This window comes from Monopterus albus, unplaced genomic scaffold (assembly GCF_001952655.1).
Source record: "Monopterus albus unplaced genomic scaffold, M_albus_1.0 scaffold204.1, whole genome shotgun sequence".
In the NCBI taxonomy this organism is placed as follows: domain Eukaryota; kingdom Metazoa; phylum Chordata; class Actinopteri; order Synbranchiformes; family Synbranchidae; genus Monopterus; species Monopterus albus.
Genome location: NW_018128084.1, coordinates 329,552 through 349,284, shown reverse-complemented (window position 1 = coordinate 349,284; position 19,733 = coordinate 329,552). Strand labels below are relative to the sequence as shown.

Here is a 19,733-nt window from a genome sequence, read left to right as displayed (position 1 = left end):
AAAGAAAGATGTTTATTGGTGGTGTTTGTCAAAAAGATGCCTGGAAACAGCTTTGTGACACTTTGTTCCTCTCATTTCATCCAGCTTTGCATCTGACAGATGGTGCACAAAGGCCCACACACCTTCATCCTGCTCACTTTAGTTCAGTCCGGTTACTGGGGTTTTGATAGTCTGGTGTCACCTCAGTGTCAAGTAACAGTCTTGTCTGGCACCTTTTAGCACTGAAAGAGATTCTGTTTTTTTGGCTTTCTTTATATTGACCTTTGTCAAAGAAAAGTCAGATGCAGCACTAGCAGCTCAGGCTAATGGTCTGAGTATCCAGAACCCTGTAGTCCTCGGCAGAGCAGAGAGAACTCCTTCACAATCTCTTTAACGTGACACTTGTTGGTCTGTTCCCTGGGAGAAAGATGCACATATAACATTTCACAAAAATATCAAACATTTTTGTATATTATTAAACTGTAATTTCCACTTAATTCCGCTACTCTTAAGGATGAATCCAGTGCTAATGGGCAGCGATATGAATTTATTTGACCACATGAGGGCAGCAGAGACTAGTAAAGACCACACTGACATGGTACCTTGTTGGGTGAGGTGGGACACTTGTTAGCAAACAGCTACCTAAACTAGGGCTGTCCCAAATGGCAGTTTTTGGGCTCCGGATGTTCGGTGGTAATATGCCAATATCTGAATATTTGCCAATGGCAATGGGCTAATGTTTTGCTGCTAAAAGTAGTTTGTTAGTTAGCTGACAGCAGCAGTCTGCTGCACCTGGAAATGTCAACAATGAGAGTGGTGAGGCTGAACCAAAAAGGTAACACTGAGGGCCAGAAAACCAAAACAATGAGCTCAAAAGTGCTAAAATGTCTACAGAGCTAAGGGAAGCTGCAGGTTTCATCACAACAAGCGCCCCCGTACACATGCAATGTGTCATGTGATCCACTGTTAATATAAAAAACATTGCTTATAGCTACTTGAAGTACGTAACCTGGCTCTAACAGGCTAGACAGATTATTACCGTAGAAGCTGCTGGCTGAAGGTGTGCTTCTGCTCTGTGGAGACCTGGGTGGAGGGGAATCCTGGGGTCTGTAGTGTTTCTTTCAGCCACTGGGACAACAGAGCTGGACAGTGTCTTTTTAGACTTATTAGCACCTCTGAGAAATGCTCTGCCAGGCTGTGAGGAGACTGGCCTCCGACCGCCTGAGACCAGAATCAAAGCATACCATTACACATTACCATTCCACATAATGATGTGTATTTTTATATCTAGTTTTCATATAATGTCCTCTGTAGTATAAGCCTGGTTCACCTGCAGTATGGTCTCTGTCAGCAGCTTTCCATTGCTCTGCAACACTTCACCAAGTGAGGCCATGTCTTTACAGCAAGGCAACAGCTCTGTCTGCAAGGGGCAAGGCAGAAATAATTTATATGCCGACTTAATTAAAAAGAGAGAGAGAGAGACTAAAATGACACCGTGCACATTTCTGCCTACTTACAAAGAATAGATTGGCAGCTTTTACTGTAGGCAGCTCTGGAAACTTGAGTGACAGAATCCCTGAAGAAAACAGAAGATCAAATCATTTGGAATGAGTGACACAAATGGCCGTTCCAGCTAGATTTTGAAGATCACAACAAGCAGAAAAGTTTTAAACATAGTCTTTGTGCATCCAGGCAAAGATTGCAAGGCACACAATATGTAGAAGGGGTAAAATCATGCCACACCATTCATTCTAATCAGTTTTGATACCCTGTTTGGAATTTAGTGATCTTCAAATGATGTTAGAAATTATTTATGGGTAATGTGTCATTGACATTAAAGGGAGTTTTTTCTCCCCACTGTCACCAAATGATTGCTCGAGGGGGATTTGTTGGGGGTTTTCTCTATGTAAAGTGCCTTGGGATGATTTTTGTTCTGATTTGTCGCTATACAAATGAAATTGAACTGCTATCAATAGGAATGACCTGTATACAGTACAAGCACATAATGACACTCACCACAGTAAAACAATGCTTTTATATCCAGCTGGTCAGACAAGTACAAATCAGGCTTCCTCTTAAGAATCTAACAACAAAGAAGACACAAGCAGTGCAGTCAGTACAAGATTTTGTCTGATGCAAGTTTACATAAAGACATGACAAAAAGTGCACGTGGCCAACCTGAGCATGGAGGTGCATGAATGATTCTGCAATGTCAGGATGGTCCCGTGGGTCTGGATAAGAAATCTACAATGACAAGCCACATCTACGTATAAAGAAAAACAGAAATGTCTTTGCAATTATACCTTATTACCTTGTTGAAATACAGTGAGCGTGGTGGATGTCAGCACTTCAACAAGGGATCTGATGTCAGAGGTGTGGTGTTCCTCTCCAGCAAATATATGCACCAGCTAAACACAACAAGAAAGAGAATACATGGCAGAGTCTTCATTAATGCTTTTTACTGAGGCCCTGACCTCTGGGGTTGGTTTGGGGGGGTTACCTGCCGTGCCAAGTCCAGAGCAGAGGCTTGTGGGAAGGCGCTATAGATCTGCCCCAGCATTTCGCTCAGCTGAGCCACCATAGGCCCGAAATCATGTAGGAGGGTTCGAACTGATTTATCAAACACCCCGCACACTGCCTGGGAGGGAAGAGTGTGAGTCAGTAAACAGACACAGTAAAATCCTAGGTGCACACACACAACATTGTGCACATTGATGCATGCAGGAAAACCCCTCCTACTGTACCTCTACGACTTCTGAGTCATCAAGCCATTTGCAGAGAATGGTCTGGATCAATGTGAACACTTGCTGAAGCACAACCACAATCTATAAACACATAAAAAAAACATATAAAACCAATTTCATTGTATTATACACAAATACAATGATTTTAAAATATATTCCACAACCACAATCTATAAACACATAAAATACAATGATTTTAAAATATATTTTCTATAAACATGCTTTGGTTCATTTCAACACATTTAAACATTTTGCATGTTTGGAAATATGGATACACAAGGCCCATTGTAAAGTTTAAAACAAACCACTGCACAATACTGTATAATTAAATGAAAGGGAAACAGTTGAGGTTATTTGTTGCTTATTTTATGTTGCAGGACAAATCTACAGCAGCTGGTGTATGTGGCACCCATAGGCAAACAGTTTTTATCAAGGTTTTTCATGATGTCATTTTGACATGAACTTACTGGATTGTGTACAGCTAGTGAGGGTGTGGGTCTGAGACTGGTGGCTCCCTCTGAGCCGTCTGCCTGCTTGCTGATGTCCAGAGTAGTGAAGAGACTGGAGAACATCCCCAGGATGTGGACAATAGACTGTTTATTAGTGGAACTAGGCTGCAGAGAGACACAAAGTGGATGGGAAACACAGGAGTCTTGTGATGGCACAACAATAAAAGAGAGAGGCAGTGATTTTTAATTTGAATTTAGACTCTAATCATTACTTCTTTAGGCACGGATATTGGAGAAATACAGAGAAGTACTACTAGAGCTGCCTGTACAGACAGGGGGTTGCAATCAGAATAAACATCCAGAGAGAGGAGGAGCAGGAGCAGACTGATTAAGAAAAACAGCAAACCACCGGGTAGTAGCAAGTCTCTGAGCACAAACGAAGAATCTTAGGTGAAGCAGAGCAGAGCAGTGTCATCTAAACAGGACCAACTGGCGAATGGCTGAGGGAAGTGGCCAGAGACAACAAGCAACAGGTCTAAGTGACCTGAGTTAATGAATGGCCAAAATAAAGCTGGAGTGAGTGAGATAACACGAGGCAGAAAATATTTTCAAAATAAAAGTCTAGAACAGGAAGTGTCCGGGGTTCATGACACTGCCTTTCCCAAACTAGAGGAGAAATACACTTTAAAGTAGTCATGTGTAATACAGTTTCAACATGTTAGTGCTCTCTTTGTACTTAGGCACAAGCACATCTACTACAGCTATTATTTCAGTATTACACTTGCATGAGTTTCTCTGGCTGTACCTCCTCCTGAGCCAGTGTATCCAGCTGCTGGACGTGAGGCGTGATGAGAGAACGAAGTTTGTCCAGAATCTCATCTACCGGCAAGGCAGACAGGAGGAAACCCAGAGCTTGCATCAGCCACATGCACTGGCTGCTCTGCACACAGACAACACAACAACACATACAGTGGTGTGAAAAAGTGTTTGCCCCCTTACTGATTTCTTATCTTTTTGCATGTTTGTCACACTGTAATGTTTCAGATCGTCAAACAAATTTATATATTAGTCAAAGATAACACAAGTAAACACATCATGCAGTTTTTAAATGAAGGTTTTTATTATTAAGGGAAAACAAAATCCAAAACTATATAGCCCTGTGTGAACAAGTGTTTGCCCCCCTGTCAAAACACTGGTTTATCGCACCTGAGTTCAATTTCTCTAGCCACACCCAGGCCTGATTACTGCCACACCTGTTCGCAATCAAGAAATCACTTAAATAGGACCTGCCTGACAAAGTGAAGTAGACCAAAAGATCCTCAAAAGCTAGACATCATGCCGAGATCCAAAGAAATTCAAAACCAAATGAGAAAGAGAATAATTGAGCTCTATCAGTTTGGAAAAGGTTATAAAGCCATTTCTAAAGCTTTGGGACTGCAGCGAACCACAGTGAGAGCCATTATCCACAAATGGCGAAAACATGGAACAGTGGAGAACCTTCCCAGGAGTGGCCGGCCGACCAAAATTACCCCAAGAGCGCAGCGACAACTCATCCAAGAGGTCACAAAAGACCCCACAACAACATCCAAAGAACTGCAGGCCTCACTTGCCTCAGTTAAGGTGAGTGTTCATGACTCCACCATAAGAAAGAGACTGGGCAAAAATGGTTTGCATGGCAGAGTTCCAAGACGAAAACCACTGCTGAGCAAAAAGAACATAAAGGCTCGTCTCAGTTTTGCCAGAAAACATCTTGATGATCCCCAAGACTTTTGGGATAATACTCTGTGGACAGACGAGACAAAAGTTGAACTTTTTGGAAGGTGTGTGTCCCATTGTGTGGTGTAAAAGTAACACCGCATTTCGGAAAAAGAACATCATACCAACAGTATAATATGGAGGTGGGGGTGTGATGGTCTGGGGCTGTTTTGCTGCTTCAGGCCCTGGAAGACTTGCTGTGATAAATGGAACCATGAATTCTGCTGTGTACCAAAATATCCTGAAGGAGAATGTCCGGCCATCCGTTTGTGACCTCAAGCTGAAGCGAACTTGGGTTCTGCAGCAGGACAATGATCCAAAGCACACCAGCAAGTCCACTTCTGAATGGCTGAAGAAAAACAAAATGAAGACTTTGGAGTGGCCTAGTCAAAGTCCTGACCTGAATCCAATTGAGATGCTGTGGCATGACCTTAAAAAGGCAGTTCATGCCCGAAAACCCTCCAATGTGGCTGACTTACAACAATTCTGCAAAGATGAGTGGGCCAAAATTCCTCCACAGCGCTGTAAAAGACTCATGGCAAGTTATCGAAAACGCTTGATTGCAGTTGTTGCTGCTAAGGGTGGCCCAACCAGTTATTAGGTTTAGGGGGCAAACACTTTTTCACACCACTGTACAGTACACATCATAGGTGATGTCGCCACATAGATGTTTGGGGCACTTATCTTGGTTTCAGAATAAAATGGAAGTGTGAAGGCTGTTTACTCACCTTATGGATGTCTTTTACCAGTACATCCTATAGGCAAAACAAAAGTAACAACACGTTTATGAATATAGTTATCACACCTTGGTTAAAAATACATAAGATGATTTCTGCCTGTGTAAAACTCTCTGTGTGACCTGTGACACAGCCAGAATGTCCTGAGCGTAGGGGGTGAGGTCATGTCTGCACTCCCTGCAGAGCCTCTTCAGAGTAGAAACACTCGACACAGACAGCTCTGCCTTCACAAGGCCCTGGAGCACCATGGGTAATATGCCACCCAGCATCACGGGGTGGTCAGCCAGCCACTCAGCCAGGGATCCTGGCCAACAAGGGGACATGTCATGAAGTCAAAGGTGACTGCTGTTAAAGATACTCGCTTAACAGGTGTTTGGGTTTGTACCTATGGTGTACATGACAGTGTCAGCCAGCATAACGTTGCTGATGTTGATCCTGGGGATCAGACCAATAAGACCGGGGATAACATCAGAGTAGTTGACATCTATGGTCTCAGCGATGGACTGGAAGCCAAACAACAGGGCCTCTGCCTCCTTAAGAAGGACACGGTGTGATGTCAGATCAAGAGAGTAGCTCAGGTACAGTTACAAATATAATTCAGATTACTGTATAAAGCACCGATAGTTTATGGACACTGTGTAAATATACACCATGTTTTCACACTGACTGTAACTGTTAATTACGCCACCTGCCATACTGCTGACTGCTGGGGGTCCATCAGCTGTCTGCCAAGCCTGTCGTAGAGGTTAGTGAGCAGCTCTGCTCCCAGCATCTCATAAATATACATCAGAGTATCAGAGATGTCCACTCTGCAAACCATGGAAGTGTAGTTAGATGTAGAAAGTTCAATCTGTATCTACCATAGTTTATTACTACCAGCTATTGGGTGACTTGTCAGGAAATTTCATAGGAACAGATTTTCATGTCCCCTGATAATGAAGTGTAATAACTTTGGTCATACTCTGAATTTTTATCTAGTGCCATCATCATTTGAAGAATTTAATCTGTCCAGTACTTTGGACGGGTTTAGTACTAATTAGCAAATGCTAACATGCTAACCTAAAACAATAAAGGTTGTAAATATTACCTGCTAAACATATTAGTGTAGCATTATAAATGGAAATGCTTTACATAAGAAAATAGATTATTATTCTAAAGTACTTTCATGTGTGACAGTGTATAGTATGAGGAGACAAAAAGATGTAATTTGTCCTCTCATATTCAAAGCCTGCTTCCTGTGAGGGAGGACTACTGCCAGTTTTAGGGCTCCACCATTGACCTGTCTTACCTGTAAATTCTGAACTGCTCTTTGTCATCGGAGGACCAGGAGGCATACTCCTCCTGGGAGGGATAGTGTGATTTATGTAGCAGCACATCCACCAGTTGGAAGTAAACCGGCCTGTAGACCTGCAGGTAAACTGCCTGCTTTTCCTCCTCAAATGACAAGATGTCATCCTGAACATGCAAAATTTGGTAAAACTCGTGTCTAAATCCTTTATCAGACAGAGTTACACAAAAACACACTTAATGACTATGATTACCATAAAACTATCAAACTCAGCAAAAATATCAGCAGAATTCAGTCTCCATACCTGAAGAGTGTACCAGAAAGTGAGTGTGAGCGAGCTGGTGGTCTCGCTGACTGGGTAATGCCCAGGGATACCAGTACAGAACAGAATCATGTTGACCAAAGCCAGATAGTCTTGCCAGTGCTCCACCTGTTCCAATAAAACTCTGTCATACACAAACACAACAGTTCAAATTAACAAGCCAAGTAATGAAGCCAGGTTCTAGGATGGCAACGTGCATGTACATCCGGATGTACCTGGAGTGTGTTTCCCCCACAGCGACAGCTATCCGACAGATGCCATGTGAGGTTTCCATGTCCCCATCCTGAGCCGCTGTCTTCAGCTGGTCATAGAGACCCAGCACCAGAGGCATCAGTCTCACCAGAGCATCAGTGTACCTACACACATATTTTGATTTACTCCATATCAGAACTGACTGTGAACTCAAATGGTAAATGGTAAATGGACTGTATTTATATAGCGCTTTCTCACAGTGTGTTACACTGACCAAAGCGCTTTACAGGAGATCATACACCATTCACTCATTCACACACACATTCACACACCGATGACGAGAGGAGAGAGATGACGACGAACTCATTACCATGTGATCCAGTATGCTTCTCACCTCTGGCAGTCAGGTTGTGAGAGAGCGCTTACTATCGTCTCCACGGCAGTGTCAAACAGCTCTGGGTTAGACAGCGCAGTGAAACAGTCCTGGACCAACTCGTAACTCTCCCCTAATGGCACATCCAGCCCCACCCAGCTGGACAGACAGCGCAGCACTTTCTCCTTCACCTGGTTTGATGAGTCCTGGCTCTGAAGGAGCTGACGCAGCAGGGGACACACCGCCATCCACTCCCCAGTCAGGGCCTCCCTCAGCTGGGTGCGACGAGCCTGAGCCAGCCGGCTGCTCTGGAACTCCTCCGGAAGTACGGTTAGGAGCTCCAGCAGGGCAAGACAGTGTGAATGGGGGTCCTGAGAGATCTCTGCACCAGAGCCACCTTCTGCGTCAGCTTTCTGCGGCTGGAACGCCCTCACCATGTCTGCCACCGGCTGGGACCAAGCATGAGGAATTAAGTTGAGAGCCATAGAGGCCAGGGCTACACACAGACGAGTCAGCACCATTTTTGGCCCTGAAGAGAAGTGTAAGATGTGGGAGAGGAGCTGCACCCTGAGGCCCTCATGCTGGTCTGTGGGGAGGTCACTCCAGTGGTGGGAGATCTTTGTATGGAGGGTGCTGGCACCAAAAAACTGAACCTCTGGGAGCTGCAAAGAGACAGATTCACACTTTGAAGATGACATAAGAGATACAATGGCAGCGCTGAACCTGGCAAATTCAACCACTCTGTCTGAACCATATAATGCTAAATGTTATGCCAGATGTTCTTTAGCAGCTCATGCCATCAGTGGTCAATGTGAACTTTGCAGTTGTAGAGACTGTCAGGCAGAACCTTGTCAGAGCTGAGTAGGGCCCAGCAGAACTGCCATGCCTGTGCAGAGGCCTGGGCCTGGGTCAGCCACTTCTGGGCCACGTTCTTACGTGCCATGTCTGGGTCAAAGTACAGCTGGTAGAGAGCCTAGAGGAAGAGGGCCAAGCAAATGAAATGAGACCAGTGATAGACACTGGTCATCAGATTAACCAGTATTCCCATATTTTCTATTTATTTTGATTGTGGCAAGTATTTAATTACAACACTTTTATCTTGTGATACATGAACTGACTGAAATGTATTTGTGTACACAAGAGTACATTTCAAATGTAGTTATTAAGCTGCATTTACAACAAGCATTAATAACCATAGATGCTGGATGTCCAATTATTTTAATAGAGAATAAAAATGTGTGGTCATAGCAACTAATCCAAAGCACATGGGGTTAGTTATTAATAGGACAGCATATACTTAGCTGGTTTCATGTTACAAAAGGTTCAGTATGTCTCATCAACTCATGTTAAACCACAAATAACAAACTCGTTTTCTATTTGAAACGATTGTTATTGTTTTAAAATCACTTGAGCTATTGGGTGAAATTAAATATATCATGTGAGATGATGCTGCAGTTCTCTTTATGACAAGTCATTGAATGGTCTTTACTGGTTTGAGCTGCAGCTTATTACAGAAGCTGCGTCTATAGGCCTAATTCAACAAACAGTCATTCAGTGAAGTGCCTGATTATTGAAAACTAACTTACCGACTCCACATTCTCCACCGTTAACTCGAACTCCACCGGGCTGTCTCCCGGATTGGCCGGATTCTCCATTTGGCGCCGGGTGAAGGTTTCCTCTTGTTGCCTTGGGTTATTTTTCAGAAATTAAAGCCTGATAGGTAAAAGTAAATAACTAAGAGACGCATTCACTGTGCCACCGTGTGACAGAGGACGCAGCGGGTCATTCAGCTGTCCACCCATATGTGGGCAGGGCACCCAGACATAACCACATACTGACCTCCGCGGGGACTGAAAAGTTGTCTCACATTACCACAAACGCTGACAACTATTCAGCTGTTACCATGTAACACATCTAAGCCAATTCCTGCATCAAGCCAACAATAATAAAGCGCACAGTGAAGCTTGCCCACATCCCGATAGTGTGTGTTCAGTGCTACAGCGCACTTATAACAGGCGCTCCTGACGCAGACGGCTGCGCCTCTGACGCGCTGACGTTTGATTGGAGCCGCCGAGCAAAAGCGATTGCAAAGTGATGCAGGTCAGAGGAGTAGATTCAGAGGTGAGCAACCGAACCGGAAAGCCCAGAAACGGAAGGCGAAGCCTGAATTTGCAGTGTGATCAGTGACACCTCTTGGTCTCTAGAATAAAGCTCCTGTGCCTCTGCTGCTCCCACCGCCGCCAGCAAGCAGCCTGCCATGCAGCCCCACCCCTACTTCACTTCTGCCCGACTCCCTCAGGATATTTTTAGCTCTGATGATGCGCCCTGTCAAACCACGTAACGGAAACAAGCAAAAAGCAGAGCTGCTGTGAGGAGACCGCTCGGTCAGTTTTATTGTGATCTGCAGCGGAAAGGCCGCGGGTGAGATGAAATTTGAGATTAATTTGGTGTTTTACGTGTTGGTGGTCCTTGCCAGCTCATCGCAGACAAAAGGTGAGGTGTAATCCTCGGTGTGTGTCTTTGTGTTTGGTGTGGACAGACTTGAGATCCTGCATCAGCTCATGATGCTTTTGGCAGTCTATTGATCTATAGGAAGTCATAACTGATCTGCAGGTTGTTGGCTGCAATTCATTATTTTATTTATTAGTCATAAATTACAATAGGTTCCTGTATGAACTTTTTTGATTCAGCAGGGTGTGCACTGATAATTGTGATATGAGTAATTCTTTGTCTACCGCTACAAATTTCATTCTGATTTACGTCCACTAATCTCATTTAAACTTTTAATGCATACAATCACAAGAAAAAGTAATGGCAGTGTTTGCAGTTTCCTGGTATTCTGCATAAATTGGTCATGAGTGTGATCTGATTTTCACCAAAGTCACAGATATCAACAAACACAATATTTCTAAGTTGATAAAACACAGTCAGGATCTTTCATGACATTATCAAACACATCTACTGAACATACAAAGTGATGGTGGAAAAAGTAATGGTATCAGTATTTTAATAACTGGTTGAACCACCTTTGGCAGCAATAACCTCAAGCAAGTGCTCCCTGTAGCTGTGGTTTAGACCTGCACAATGTTCAGGAGGAATTTTGGACCATTCTTCCTCAGAGATCTGCTTCAGCTGGGCCATATTGTTAGGACATCTGGTGTGAATGGCTCTGTTGACGTCATTCCACAGCATCTTTATTGGGATGCATCACTCAGCTTGCTCTGAGCTTCAGCTTGCGGACAGCCACCCTGACATTATCCTGTAAGATACCCTATTAAACTTGGGAATTCATGTTCCCCTCCACAATGGCGAGCAGTCCAGGTCCAGCAAAGCAGCCCCACATCATGATGCTCCCTCCACCATACTTCACTGCTGGGAGGATGTTTTCATGTTGGTACTCGGCTCTTTTTTTATGCCATATGTAGTGCTGTGTGGTCTTCCCAAACAGTTCTACCTTTGTTTCATCTGTCCACAGGACATTTTCCCAGTACAGTTGTGGAGTGTCACAGTGGTCTATGGCAAACTTCAGGTGCACTGCAATGTTGTTTTTGGAGAGCAGTGGCATCCTCCCTTGTGTTCTGCCATGGATACCAAGACTGTTCAGTATGTTGTGTATGGCTGACTCATGAACAAAAATGCTAACTAAATCCAATGTTCTTTTTTACCTCACTGAGCCTTTGGAGTGATCTTGGCTGGGCCCCCACTTCTATTCAGAGTAGTCATAGTACCACATCGTCTCCATTTATAGACAATATGTTTAACTGTGGACTGATGAATATTTAAATTATATCTAAAGCTACATGCAAGTCAACAACTCTTGATTGTAGGTCTTCTGAGATCTCTTTTTTGTGAAGCATAGCTCACATCAGCTGATGCTGCTTGTGAATGGCACACTGACAATGTTTGAAGTCAAGGTAGTTCTAAACCACACCTCCATTCTCATTTCATTGATTGGACTCCAGCTTTGGTAATACCTGACTTCAGCTGATGTTTACTGACATCAGAAGCCTAGTGTTGCTATTACTTTTTCCACCATCACTTTGTATGTTTAATGGGTGTGTTCAATAAAGACATGAAAGATCATGACTATTTGTGTTTTATTAGCTTAGAAATATTGTGTTTGTTGATATTGGTTAATTAATTTTTTCCATGCTTGATTTAATTTTAACTTCATAGGTCAAGGCAGTGCTTTGCTGCTCCTCACCTCGGCTACTCTCCCAAGTCATGATGGCATTTCAGTAACTACAGACCTGACGGAGGATCCTGATAATGAGGTCACGCAGTGGACACATGATCCTTCAGGCGAGAATGAAGCCTCATCTAAAACCACAACCACTACTAAGACTGAAGGAATAGTCCATTCAGTGGCTACGTCTCAACATATGAAGGTGTCTGTTGTCATGAGCGCTCACACTGGTACTGCCTCATCCTCAGGTAATCTAGACAAAGCTGTATGTGCTCTTTATATGCCTGTTTTTAAAAGTCTGCACCTTCAATAGGAAGGAAGTCTTGCTTAGCAGAGATTATTATCAACATTTCATCCCCAGTTCTATAATTCTACATCTCTAATTTTCTAGTGCATGCTGTTTACTTTTTCCAGACTCTTAAAATAAAACTACACACACACTAAAAGCTGCCTATTTGTAAACAGACTCTTTCATAAGACTCGGCTCAGTAGTAATGTGTTGTAACCTTATTTAAGAGATTCCCTTTATAGATCAGATGATAACGACAACCCCTTCAGCTGATGTTATGTTGCCTCTTGGGGGAGCACAGGAATATCTGTGGCTGTGGCTCAGGAGGTAGAGCTGGTCATCTCCTAACTAGAAGATTAGCAGTACGATTCTTGGTTTGTCCAGTCCACATGTGGAAGTGTCCTTGAGCAAGACACTGAGCCACCAGTTACTCTCGGTGATGTCATTGGTGTGTGAGTGTGAACGGCCAAATAGTGTGAAAGTGCTTTTTAGTGTGCTGCAATGCACAGAAAAGTGCTGTACAAGTATAAGACCATTTACCATGGCCTAGCACCATCGCCTGTCTCTCTGACCTCTGTCTATCCTTATAGAACAATGTGGAGGCTCTTGCTTGGCAGATGCTGCAGGTAGTTTCTCACGTTAAAGTCTAAACACTGTATTACTGCTGCTTTTGTTGTGTTAATTCGATGTGTTTTGTTTGGATTTGATTTGCATTAGGGTGGCAAATAATGATTATTTTTATGACTGATTAATCTGCACATTTTCTCAGTTTTGTTTTACAGTGTCACAAAATGATAAAACAAGTTCCTCTTTTGCTTCCAAACAACAGTCACACTGCAGAATACTTATTTTAATATCACAAATGGGCAGAGCCAAGGGGTGGCCAGGGGTGGCAGCAGCCACTCCCAGTTTTTGATTGGCCACCCCTGCCCGAATCAAAATGTGATGTTTGTGAGTATTATTGAATGAAAAATGAAAATCAATGACATGGTTTTTGTGACTTCAAACTGAGAGTCCAGTGTGTTGTTGCCTTTCCAGTAGCAGAAACAAAGCAGTGTTCAACATGGCGGAAAAGGTTTAGGTTGTTTATCTGAATCAGCCACTGTAAAACTTTAAGGTTCCGGCAGTGAGTGTGATATCCACCATTATAAGGTTTAGGTTGTTTATCTGAATCAGCCACTGTAAAACCGTAAGGTTCCAGCAGTGAGTGTGATATCCACCATTACCACCTCTATTATGCTGTTGATTTGATGCAGATAGCCTTTCCTCCACACCGACTGTACAGCGCACCACCCCCCTACAGCACATCTCAGCCACAGAAGGCCTCCTGACCAGAGATCCCCTCACCACCTTTTCATCTCAGCCAGCTCACACAGTGCAGGATGCCTCGTCCATAAAGGCACAGTCTGGATCACTGACCACAGCCACCGCACATACCATAGGTCACCCTCTGGCCTCAACTCCGGGCTGGGGCCCTGCTGCGCCAACACACCAGGAAGTCCCATCTGAACTTAATGTTGGAGATGAAGGTAAGGTGATAGACAGATGAGAATAGATTGTTTTTTCTAATTTAAAAATTTTTTGAAAAAGGATTTGTTTGATGGTGTGTCCAGGATATACCCCGCCTCTCGCCCAATGTCAGCTGGGATTGGGTCCCCCCACCCCCATAACCCTATTCATGAATAAGTGGTATAGATAATGTATGGATATGTGTTTGATACTGTTGGTCTTTTCCTGTCATGCAGATGTTAAGCAGCCCCACTACCGTTCAAGCTCCCCTCTAGACCCCCTGCTGGCCGGTCTGCTGTCAGTGTTCATTGTCGTCACTGCTATCGTCTTCGTCATCCTCTTCCTCAAGTTCCGACAGCAGACAAACCACCCAGAATTTCACCGTCTGCAGGATCTACCCATGGTAAGATACTTGCTAATGTGTAGACTGAAAAACTCTTTCTTTCCAAATTCAATCAGACTTGTAAACAGTTGACAGGAGTATACAATCAGGACTTCATGTAATTCCACCTGTACTGTTTACATTCTAAGTTTGCACCTGCACAATTGCACATTTACTGCCGCGTACTTCACATACAGCTCCAATGTAGTATACATTCTCTCTTTATTATATTCTTATATTTTTATTATTATATTTCTTTTCACTTGCTGTTTTTAAGTGCCGTTAGATTTTAACCCATGGTAAGATACTTGCTAATGTGTAGACTGAAAAACTCTTTCTTTCCAAATTCAATCAGACTTGTAAACAGTTGACAGGAGTATACAATCAGGACTTCATGTAATTCCACCTGTACTGTTTACATTCTAAGTTTGCACCTGCACAATTGCACATTTACTGCCGCGTACTTCACATACAGCTCCAAGGTAGTATACATTCTCCCTTTATTATATTCTTATATTTTTATTATTATATTTCTTTTCACTTGCTGTTTTTAAGTGCCGTTAGATTTTATGTTACTATTTATCTACCTTATATTTCACTTGTGTTGTTTGGCATTCATTGTGGATGGCAAAGTAAGAATTTCATTGCACAGGGAAACACGTTTCCATACTGTGCACATGACAATAAACACTTTGAGTCTTTAGATGCCAACACATCCAGGAGGCAGGACGCCACATCTGAATTAAATACACGTCCTTTGGCTGCATTTGACTCTCTCAATCTCAAAAAAGCCAAACTGATGTTAACCCTGGTTCTGGCTCTTTATGTGTCCCACTCTGTGCAAAAGAATGCCACCTCTTCAGTCAATAGTTAAATCATTCTCAAGAAGGTCAGTGGCCCAGCTAATTAAAAATACAGTATAATCTGTCTATCTGTCATACTTTAAAGTAAAATTATACTTTGCCTAATATGTTACATGCCATTGTAGCTCAAGATAGCTTGGCCTTATTTAGATGACTTCATGATTAAATTCTTAACACTGGTGCTACTCTAAAAGTGCAACTTCTTTTGTTCTACTCATCTTTTTCTAGGACGATTTGATGGAGGACACGCCACTCTCCAGATACACCTACTGACAGAGGAGGTCTCCCAGTCACTTCCAGCACTCAGAGGACAGAAACACAGCAGAAACCAAAGGAAGATCAGGGTGGCCCTGAGCAACACCTACTGTATGCCTGGATGCAGCTGCATCTATGCTGATGAGTTTCTCTTTGCTACTATAGCTACGATAGGTTTTGAATCAGTAATGAAAGTGTTTATCTGTGGTTCTGTGAGGGATTCCTAAAGGACAAGCTCAACAAGTTTTGGTATTGTTTCAACATTTGTTACATTCCCTTTAAAGTTCTGGAGATCTTCCTGATTTTTTTGTATCCCTGACTGTCTCTTTACGCACAGCACTTTAATGTGGCAGGAACGGTCACACTGCCCCCTAGGGGACATCTAAGATAATGTGGATCAAGGTTTCATGAAGTTCTCCAATGTAAAATAGATGACAACCTCAGGTTATCCAGCGACTGATAAGAGACGGAGGCAAAGGCAGAATGGGTATGTTACGTGCTTCAAGACACAAGGGAAAGTTGCCAACTTGGCCAAAATGATTACACTCCCTTTGGTTACCAAATAATAGTGAAGTGCACTTTCAGATTTCATATTGTCTTAAAACTGAAGCCCTACACAAAACATAAACAAACAAACAATAATCAAAAGCCTTCTTACTGAAAAACCCACCAATCACTCAATTGTTCAAATGTATTAACCAAGCTACCCAAATGTAAAGGTGGAAAATATTGTTACAACCTTTAATGACAGATAAATGTGTTATAGCATCATGATGTGATGCTGCCATATAAAACTTCAATTTGGATATTATTTTTGATGATGAATGATTAACCCAATAATACACACTGAGAACACCCTGCTACACTAAATGTGAGTGAATAGTAAAAGGTAACACAGTATCATAGTTTAATGTGTTATAACATTCATATTTATAGAGGATGCACTTGTTTGCACATATATCATTTGTTCAGATGAGGAGACAAAGAGAAGCAGCATCAGGGAAGTCTCCTGCTGCCTGTGCATTAATTGGAGCACCATGTGAATGTGCAGGGACTCAGCTGTTGTATTAAGACTTTATAGCTAGTGTTATTTTACTGTTAAGTGCCAACAGTGATGTATGATGTCATAGCAGTATGTACTGTAGGAATTTGTATGGATATCCTGTTTGATAATAAAATAGTTCCAGTATGAAAGTCAGTTTCTTTAGACAATTATGATTAAGTTGTGTGAGATTTGAGCACAAAAGCTCTTTACACTTGCCTCTGCTATTATGTGGACTTTGGACAATTGCTTGGCTTAAAATAAGGCAGTCCATAAAAGACAAGCCACTATTAATAAGACCTTACTTTCAATAAAATCAATAATCCATTCAACTCTTAATAAGAAACCACAACTTTATTTAAACACAGTTGCTCATTAGTGTACGAAACATTTAAATCATGTAAGGCTAATTTCCCTGTTCTGTTTACACTATTATTACTTGCTCTTTGTTTATTGCAAAAATACATGATATAAAAGTCATGTAGCCAGCTCATTACAAATTTCAGATTGAGGGTGTAGTAGGAGAGCCAACCGGCCACCACACCCATAAGCATCTGCCTTCATGGAGAACCGGTCAGGTCACTAGACAAGACACTGTTTAGAGGATAGTATACATGCTTCAGGGTATATAGTGTATGTAGAGTGGTCACGATTTATAAGGGAGGCCAGCCTGACGTCCTCACCCTCACTAGCAACAGTGGTGTGCATTACGGAAAGGTCCTGTCCAGCCCAACAGGTGGCGTCCAAAGTTGAGTGTGGTCAGCATCAGCCCAATCAAAGCCACATTCCCAAACGCTCCTCGCTTCCTCTTGCTAGGATCTGATTGGGATGAATAAGAATAGTAGCACCCTCCATCAGTTTACACTGACAGAGCAGCAAACACACTGAAAACCAAACCGATATTTCCTTACCGCCTGTAGAGTAGCCATGTGCGTACACTTCTCTGCTGATGATCCATACAGCTCCGAGTCCACTGGTTACACGCTGCGATAGCCAAACACACACAAGTAAAGCCAAGACAATAAGATGTAGTAGGATGTGGCAAGAAGAGTACACATTTTGGGATATTAGTGCTGTGTGACAAAGCAAAAGTCAACTCACAGGACAGTGCAGCCCACCAACAGCCAGGCAGAAGAGAAAGGCGGGGTAGATCTCCAGGCTAATGAGAGGCGGTAACAGCAGGTTAACATTCAGCTCTTTTTCCATTGCCAAAGTGTGACTCTTGAAAGTGTATATTCTCTGTTTCAGCTCATACTTACGTGTGTTGGTGCGCACGCTGGATACAGTTGAAAATGTTTCCATTTTCTGGGTCATCACTGTACATCCGAGGATACTACAAGGCAGGGCAATTATATTTATATAGCACCATTAAACAAGGCAATTCTAAATGATTTGCATAAGACACCAAAAGGCACTGCCCAAGAATGAATTGGCCACAAACAAGAGTCTTGCTCGGGTGGTGACTAATGGGATGGGTGTAGACTTCAACAGTGGATACAGCTTATTCATATTGTGCCATTTCTTCTCACCTCCACGTTGTACTTCTTACGGGCTTTCCCAACCTTGACTGCTAAGTGTCCAATCATGATCATACTGGCAACACCGGTCAACACCACAAACCCATACTCTTTGGACATCGCAGCCATCCTGGCAGATCTGCAAAGGATCAATAGGCTACTAGTTAACTTGTTTTCGGTTTTTGATTTTTGCAAATTTTGAGTTTAGTTTGTGCCTTTCATGTTGCTAGCTTACAGGTAAGAACATGGAGAAGTCTTTGTCAGGCAAAAATTGAGAGAGAGAAGAGAAGAGAAGAGAAAAGGAAAGGAGGGAGTAAAACAGCGTAGGACAAGGACGTCTTAAAATCGAAAGGTCAAACGAAGATTTCAGCGACGCCATTGACATTGCACCAACACGTTTAAGAGCACATGTTGTTAACAGACAGCACAGACACAAATCTAGGGTTTACCTTCAATACTGTGGGAGCCTCACTGCTGTAACCTTCAGATGCAAACAGCAACACACAGGACCCTGGAGTTTCCTACACAAATGCATCCGCATGCGTAAAGGCTGATGTAATACGAAGCCCCGGCGAGGGCGTGGTTACCCGAGACCTGGGTACATCCCAATTCGTTTACGGATCGTTTCTCGTCAGGTTCCTCGCTCCTCAGTCCGGAAGTGGTTCCAGTGTGCACTCCAAGAGGGAACCTCCGAGGCCGAGAAATGAAACCAATGCGGAAGTGCCAGCACCTGTAGTTCGTCGAGGCTGGTTCCAATTCCATGTCAAAATGCTCAACTTTACAACAGAAATAAACATGTTTACAGCCTTGTACAAGAAATGGGTTTGGTCTCTATAGCTAATTTCCCCTTCCATTACAACTGTTAAGGGGGGAGGGTGCTGCCATAGGTGGCCGGCCCCTAGCTGTCTAGCCAGCTCCACTCACGCTCCACCTCTTTGCCCATTTTTGGATTAGACCTAGCAGGCGGATTGAAGCTCAACCAATATGGCGACGGCCAGACATCAGTTTCAGAACAGCTCTTCAGAAAACCAGTGTGTGACGTCACGGTGGGTTTGTCCAGTTTTTATAAGCAAATGTAAAACATACTCTGTGACAAGTAAAAGTAATGCAGTAAAAATGTTACTTAAGTAGGGTTTAAAAAGGAACCTACTGCCATCAAAACACACGAGGCTAGGCAACGTAAAGTGCTAAAAGTAAAAGTACTCAGTATGTGAAATATCACTCGATTTTAATTGGAATTGAATTGGGCTGACTTTTTTATTGGATTAAACTCTTAATTATTGATGCATTTTGAACACTGTTTTCTTGTCTTTGTATGACCTAAGTTGATCAACCGACATGACAGTGGTTGGTTAAACCAAAGCAGGTTTTAAGAATGCAAACCAACCACCTCGCCTAAATATGGGAGACAGGGCAGTGCAATTCAAGGTCAAGGTCAAGGTCAAAGTGTTTATTTGTCATATACACACGTTTCCCTGTACAATGAAATTCTTACTTTGCCATCCACAAGAATGCCACAAAAATACAAATGAAATATAAAGTAGATAAATAAGTAACACAAAATCTAAGGCACTTTAAGCAGTAAATGCAGCAATATAATAAAAATATATAAGAATATAACAGAATGTATGCTGCATGGGAGCAGCATGTGCAGCAGTCAACAGTCAACGTGCAATTATTTGATTTGATTTATCCTTTCAAGCATGTAAAGACAGTTGATATGACAACACACATAATTTTACACATAATCCAATATCAATTTGCTTATACCTAGTACATGCTTGAATGGAGTAGGAAGAAGTCAGACTTATCTAGTCCTACCCCATGACATCATCTTGCCATCATTGGTTT

General features: G+C 42.7%; 3 protein-coding genes across 3 annotated transcripts; 1 reads left to right on the top strand and 2 right to left on the bottom strand.

The window, feature by feature from the left end:
• Positions 1 to 38: 38 nt before the first annotated feature.
• Positions 39 to 9,845, bottom strand: LOC109970637 (importin-13-like). The gene is made up of 21 exons (XM_020618340.1): positions 9,426 to 9,845; positions 8,687 to 8,812; positions 7,861 to 8,501; positions 7,490 to 7,630; positions 7,257 to 7,398; positions 6,953 to 7,119; positions 6,353 to 6,473; positions 6,050 to 6,197; positions 5,787 to 5,968; positions 5,656 to 5,682; positions 3,978 to 4,112; positions 3,191 to 3,337; positions 2,724 to 2,804; positions 2,480 to 2,617; positions 2,291 to 2,387; positions 2,158 to 2,210; positions 1,996 to 2,062; positions 1,497 to 1,555; positions 1,310 to 1,399; positions 1,019 to 1,200; positions 39 to 396 (listed from the first exon to the last, which is right to left on the bottom strand). The coding sequence occupies exons 1-21, from the start codon at positions 9,492 to 9,494 to the stop codon at positions 303 to 305; spliced, it is 2,907 nt and encodes a 968-aa protein (XP_020473996.1). The 5' UTR covers positions 9,495 to 9,845; the 3' UTR covers positions 39 to 302.
• An 86-nt stretch (positions 9,846 to 9,931) lies between these two features.
• On the top strand, positions 9,932 to 16,501 carry LOC109970638 (uncharacterized). The gene is made up of 5 exons (XM_020618341.1): positions 9,932 to 10,332; positions 12,016 to 12,273; positions 13,571 to 13,843; positions 14,060 to 14,226; positions 15,297 to 16,501. The coding sequence occupies exons 1-5, from the start codon at positions 10,266 to 10,268 to the stop codon at positions 15,339 to 15,341; spliced, it is 810 nt and encodes a 269-aa protein (XP_020473997.1). The 5' UTR covers positions 9,932 to 10,265; the 3' UTR covers positions 15,342 to 16,501.
• Positions 16,502 to 16,700: 199 nt separating this feature from the next.
• mgst3a (microsomal glutathione S-transferase 3a) lies at positions 16,701 to 18,440 on the bottom strand. Its single transcript, XM_020618395.1, has 6 exons — positions 18,332 to 18,440; positions 17,895 to 18,021; positions 17,625 to 17,698; positions 17,467 to 17,524; positions 17,277 to 17,349; positions 16,701 to 17,184 (listed from the first exon to the last, which is right to left on the bottom strand). Exons 2-6 carry the CDS (start codon positions 18,009 to 18,011, stop codon positions 17,054 to 17,056), a joined length of 453 nt encoding a protein of 150 aa, XP_020474051.1. The 5' UTR covers positions 18,012 to 18,021; positions 18,332 to 18,440; the 3' UTR covers positions 16,701 to 17,053.
• Between the last annotated feature and the right edge of the window lie 1,293 nt (positions 18,441 to 19,733).

Bases quoted from the DNA above. Each gene is read 5' to 3' on its own strand.
- mgst3a (XM_020618395.1), bottom strand. From the start codon at position 18,011: ATGGCTGCGATGTCCAAAGAGTATGGGTTTGTGGTGTTGACCGGTGTT. The intron at 17,699-17,894 runs GTGAGAAGAAAT...CCTGCCTTGTAG, and splicing joins GTAAGAAGTACAACGTGGAG to TATCCTCGGATGTACAGTGA. The intron at 17,185-17,276 runs GTAAGGAAATAT...CATCCCAATCAG, and splicing joins ACATGGCTACTCTACAGGCG to ATCCTAGCAAGAGGAAGCGA.
- LOC109970637 (XM_020618340.1), bottom strand. From the start codon at position 9,494: ATGGAGAATCCGGCCAATCCGGGAGACAGCCCGGTGGAGTTCGAGTTA. The intron at 7,631-7,860 runs GTGAGAAGCATA...ATATGTGTGTAG, and splicing joins TCACAACCTGACTGCCAGAG to GTACACTGATGCTCTGGTGA. The intron at 6,474-6,952 runs GTAAGACAGGTC...CATGGTTTGCAG, and splicing joins GAGCAGTTCAGAATTTACAG to AGTGGACATCTCTGATACTC.
- LOC109970638 (XM_020618341.1), top strand. From the start codon at position 10,266: ATGAAATTTGAGATTAATTTGGTGTTTTACGTGTTGGTGGTCCTTGCC. The intron at 10,333-12,015 runs GTGAGGTGTAAT...TTAACTTCATAG, and splicing joins CAGCTCATCGCAGACAAAAG to GTCAAGGCAGTGCTTTGCTG. The intron at 12,274-13,570 runs GTAATCTAGACA...GATTTGATGCAG, and splicing joins TGGTACTGCCTCATCCTCAG to ATAGCCTTTCCTCCACACCG.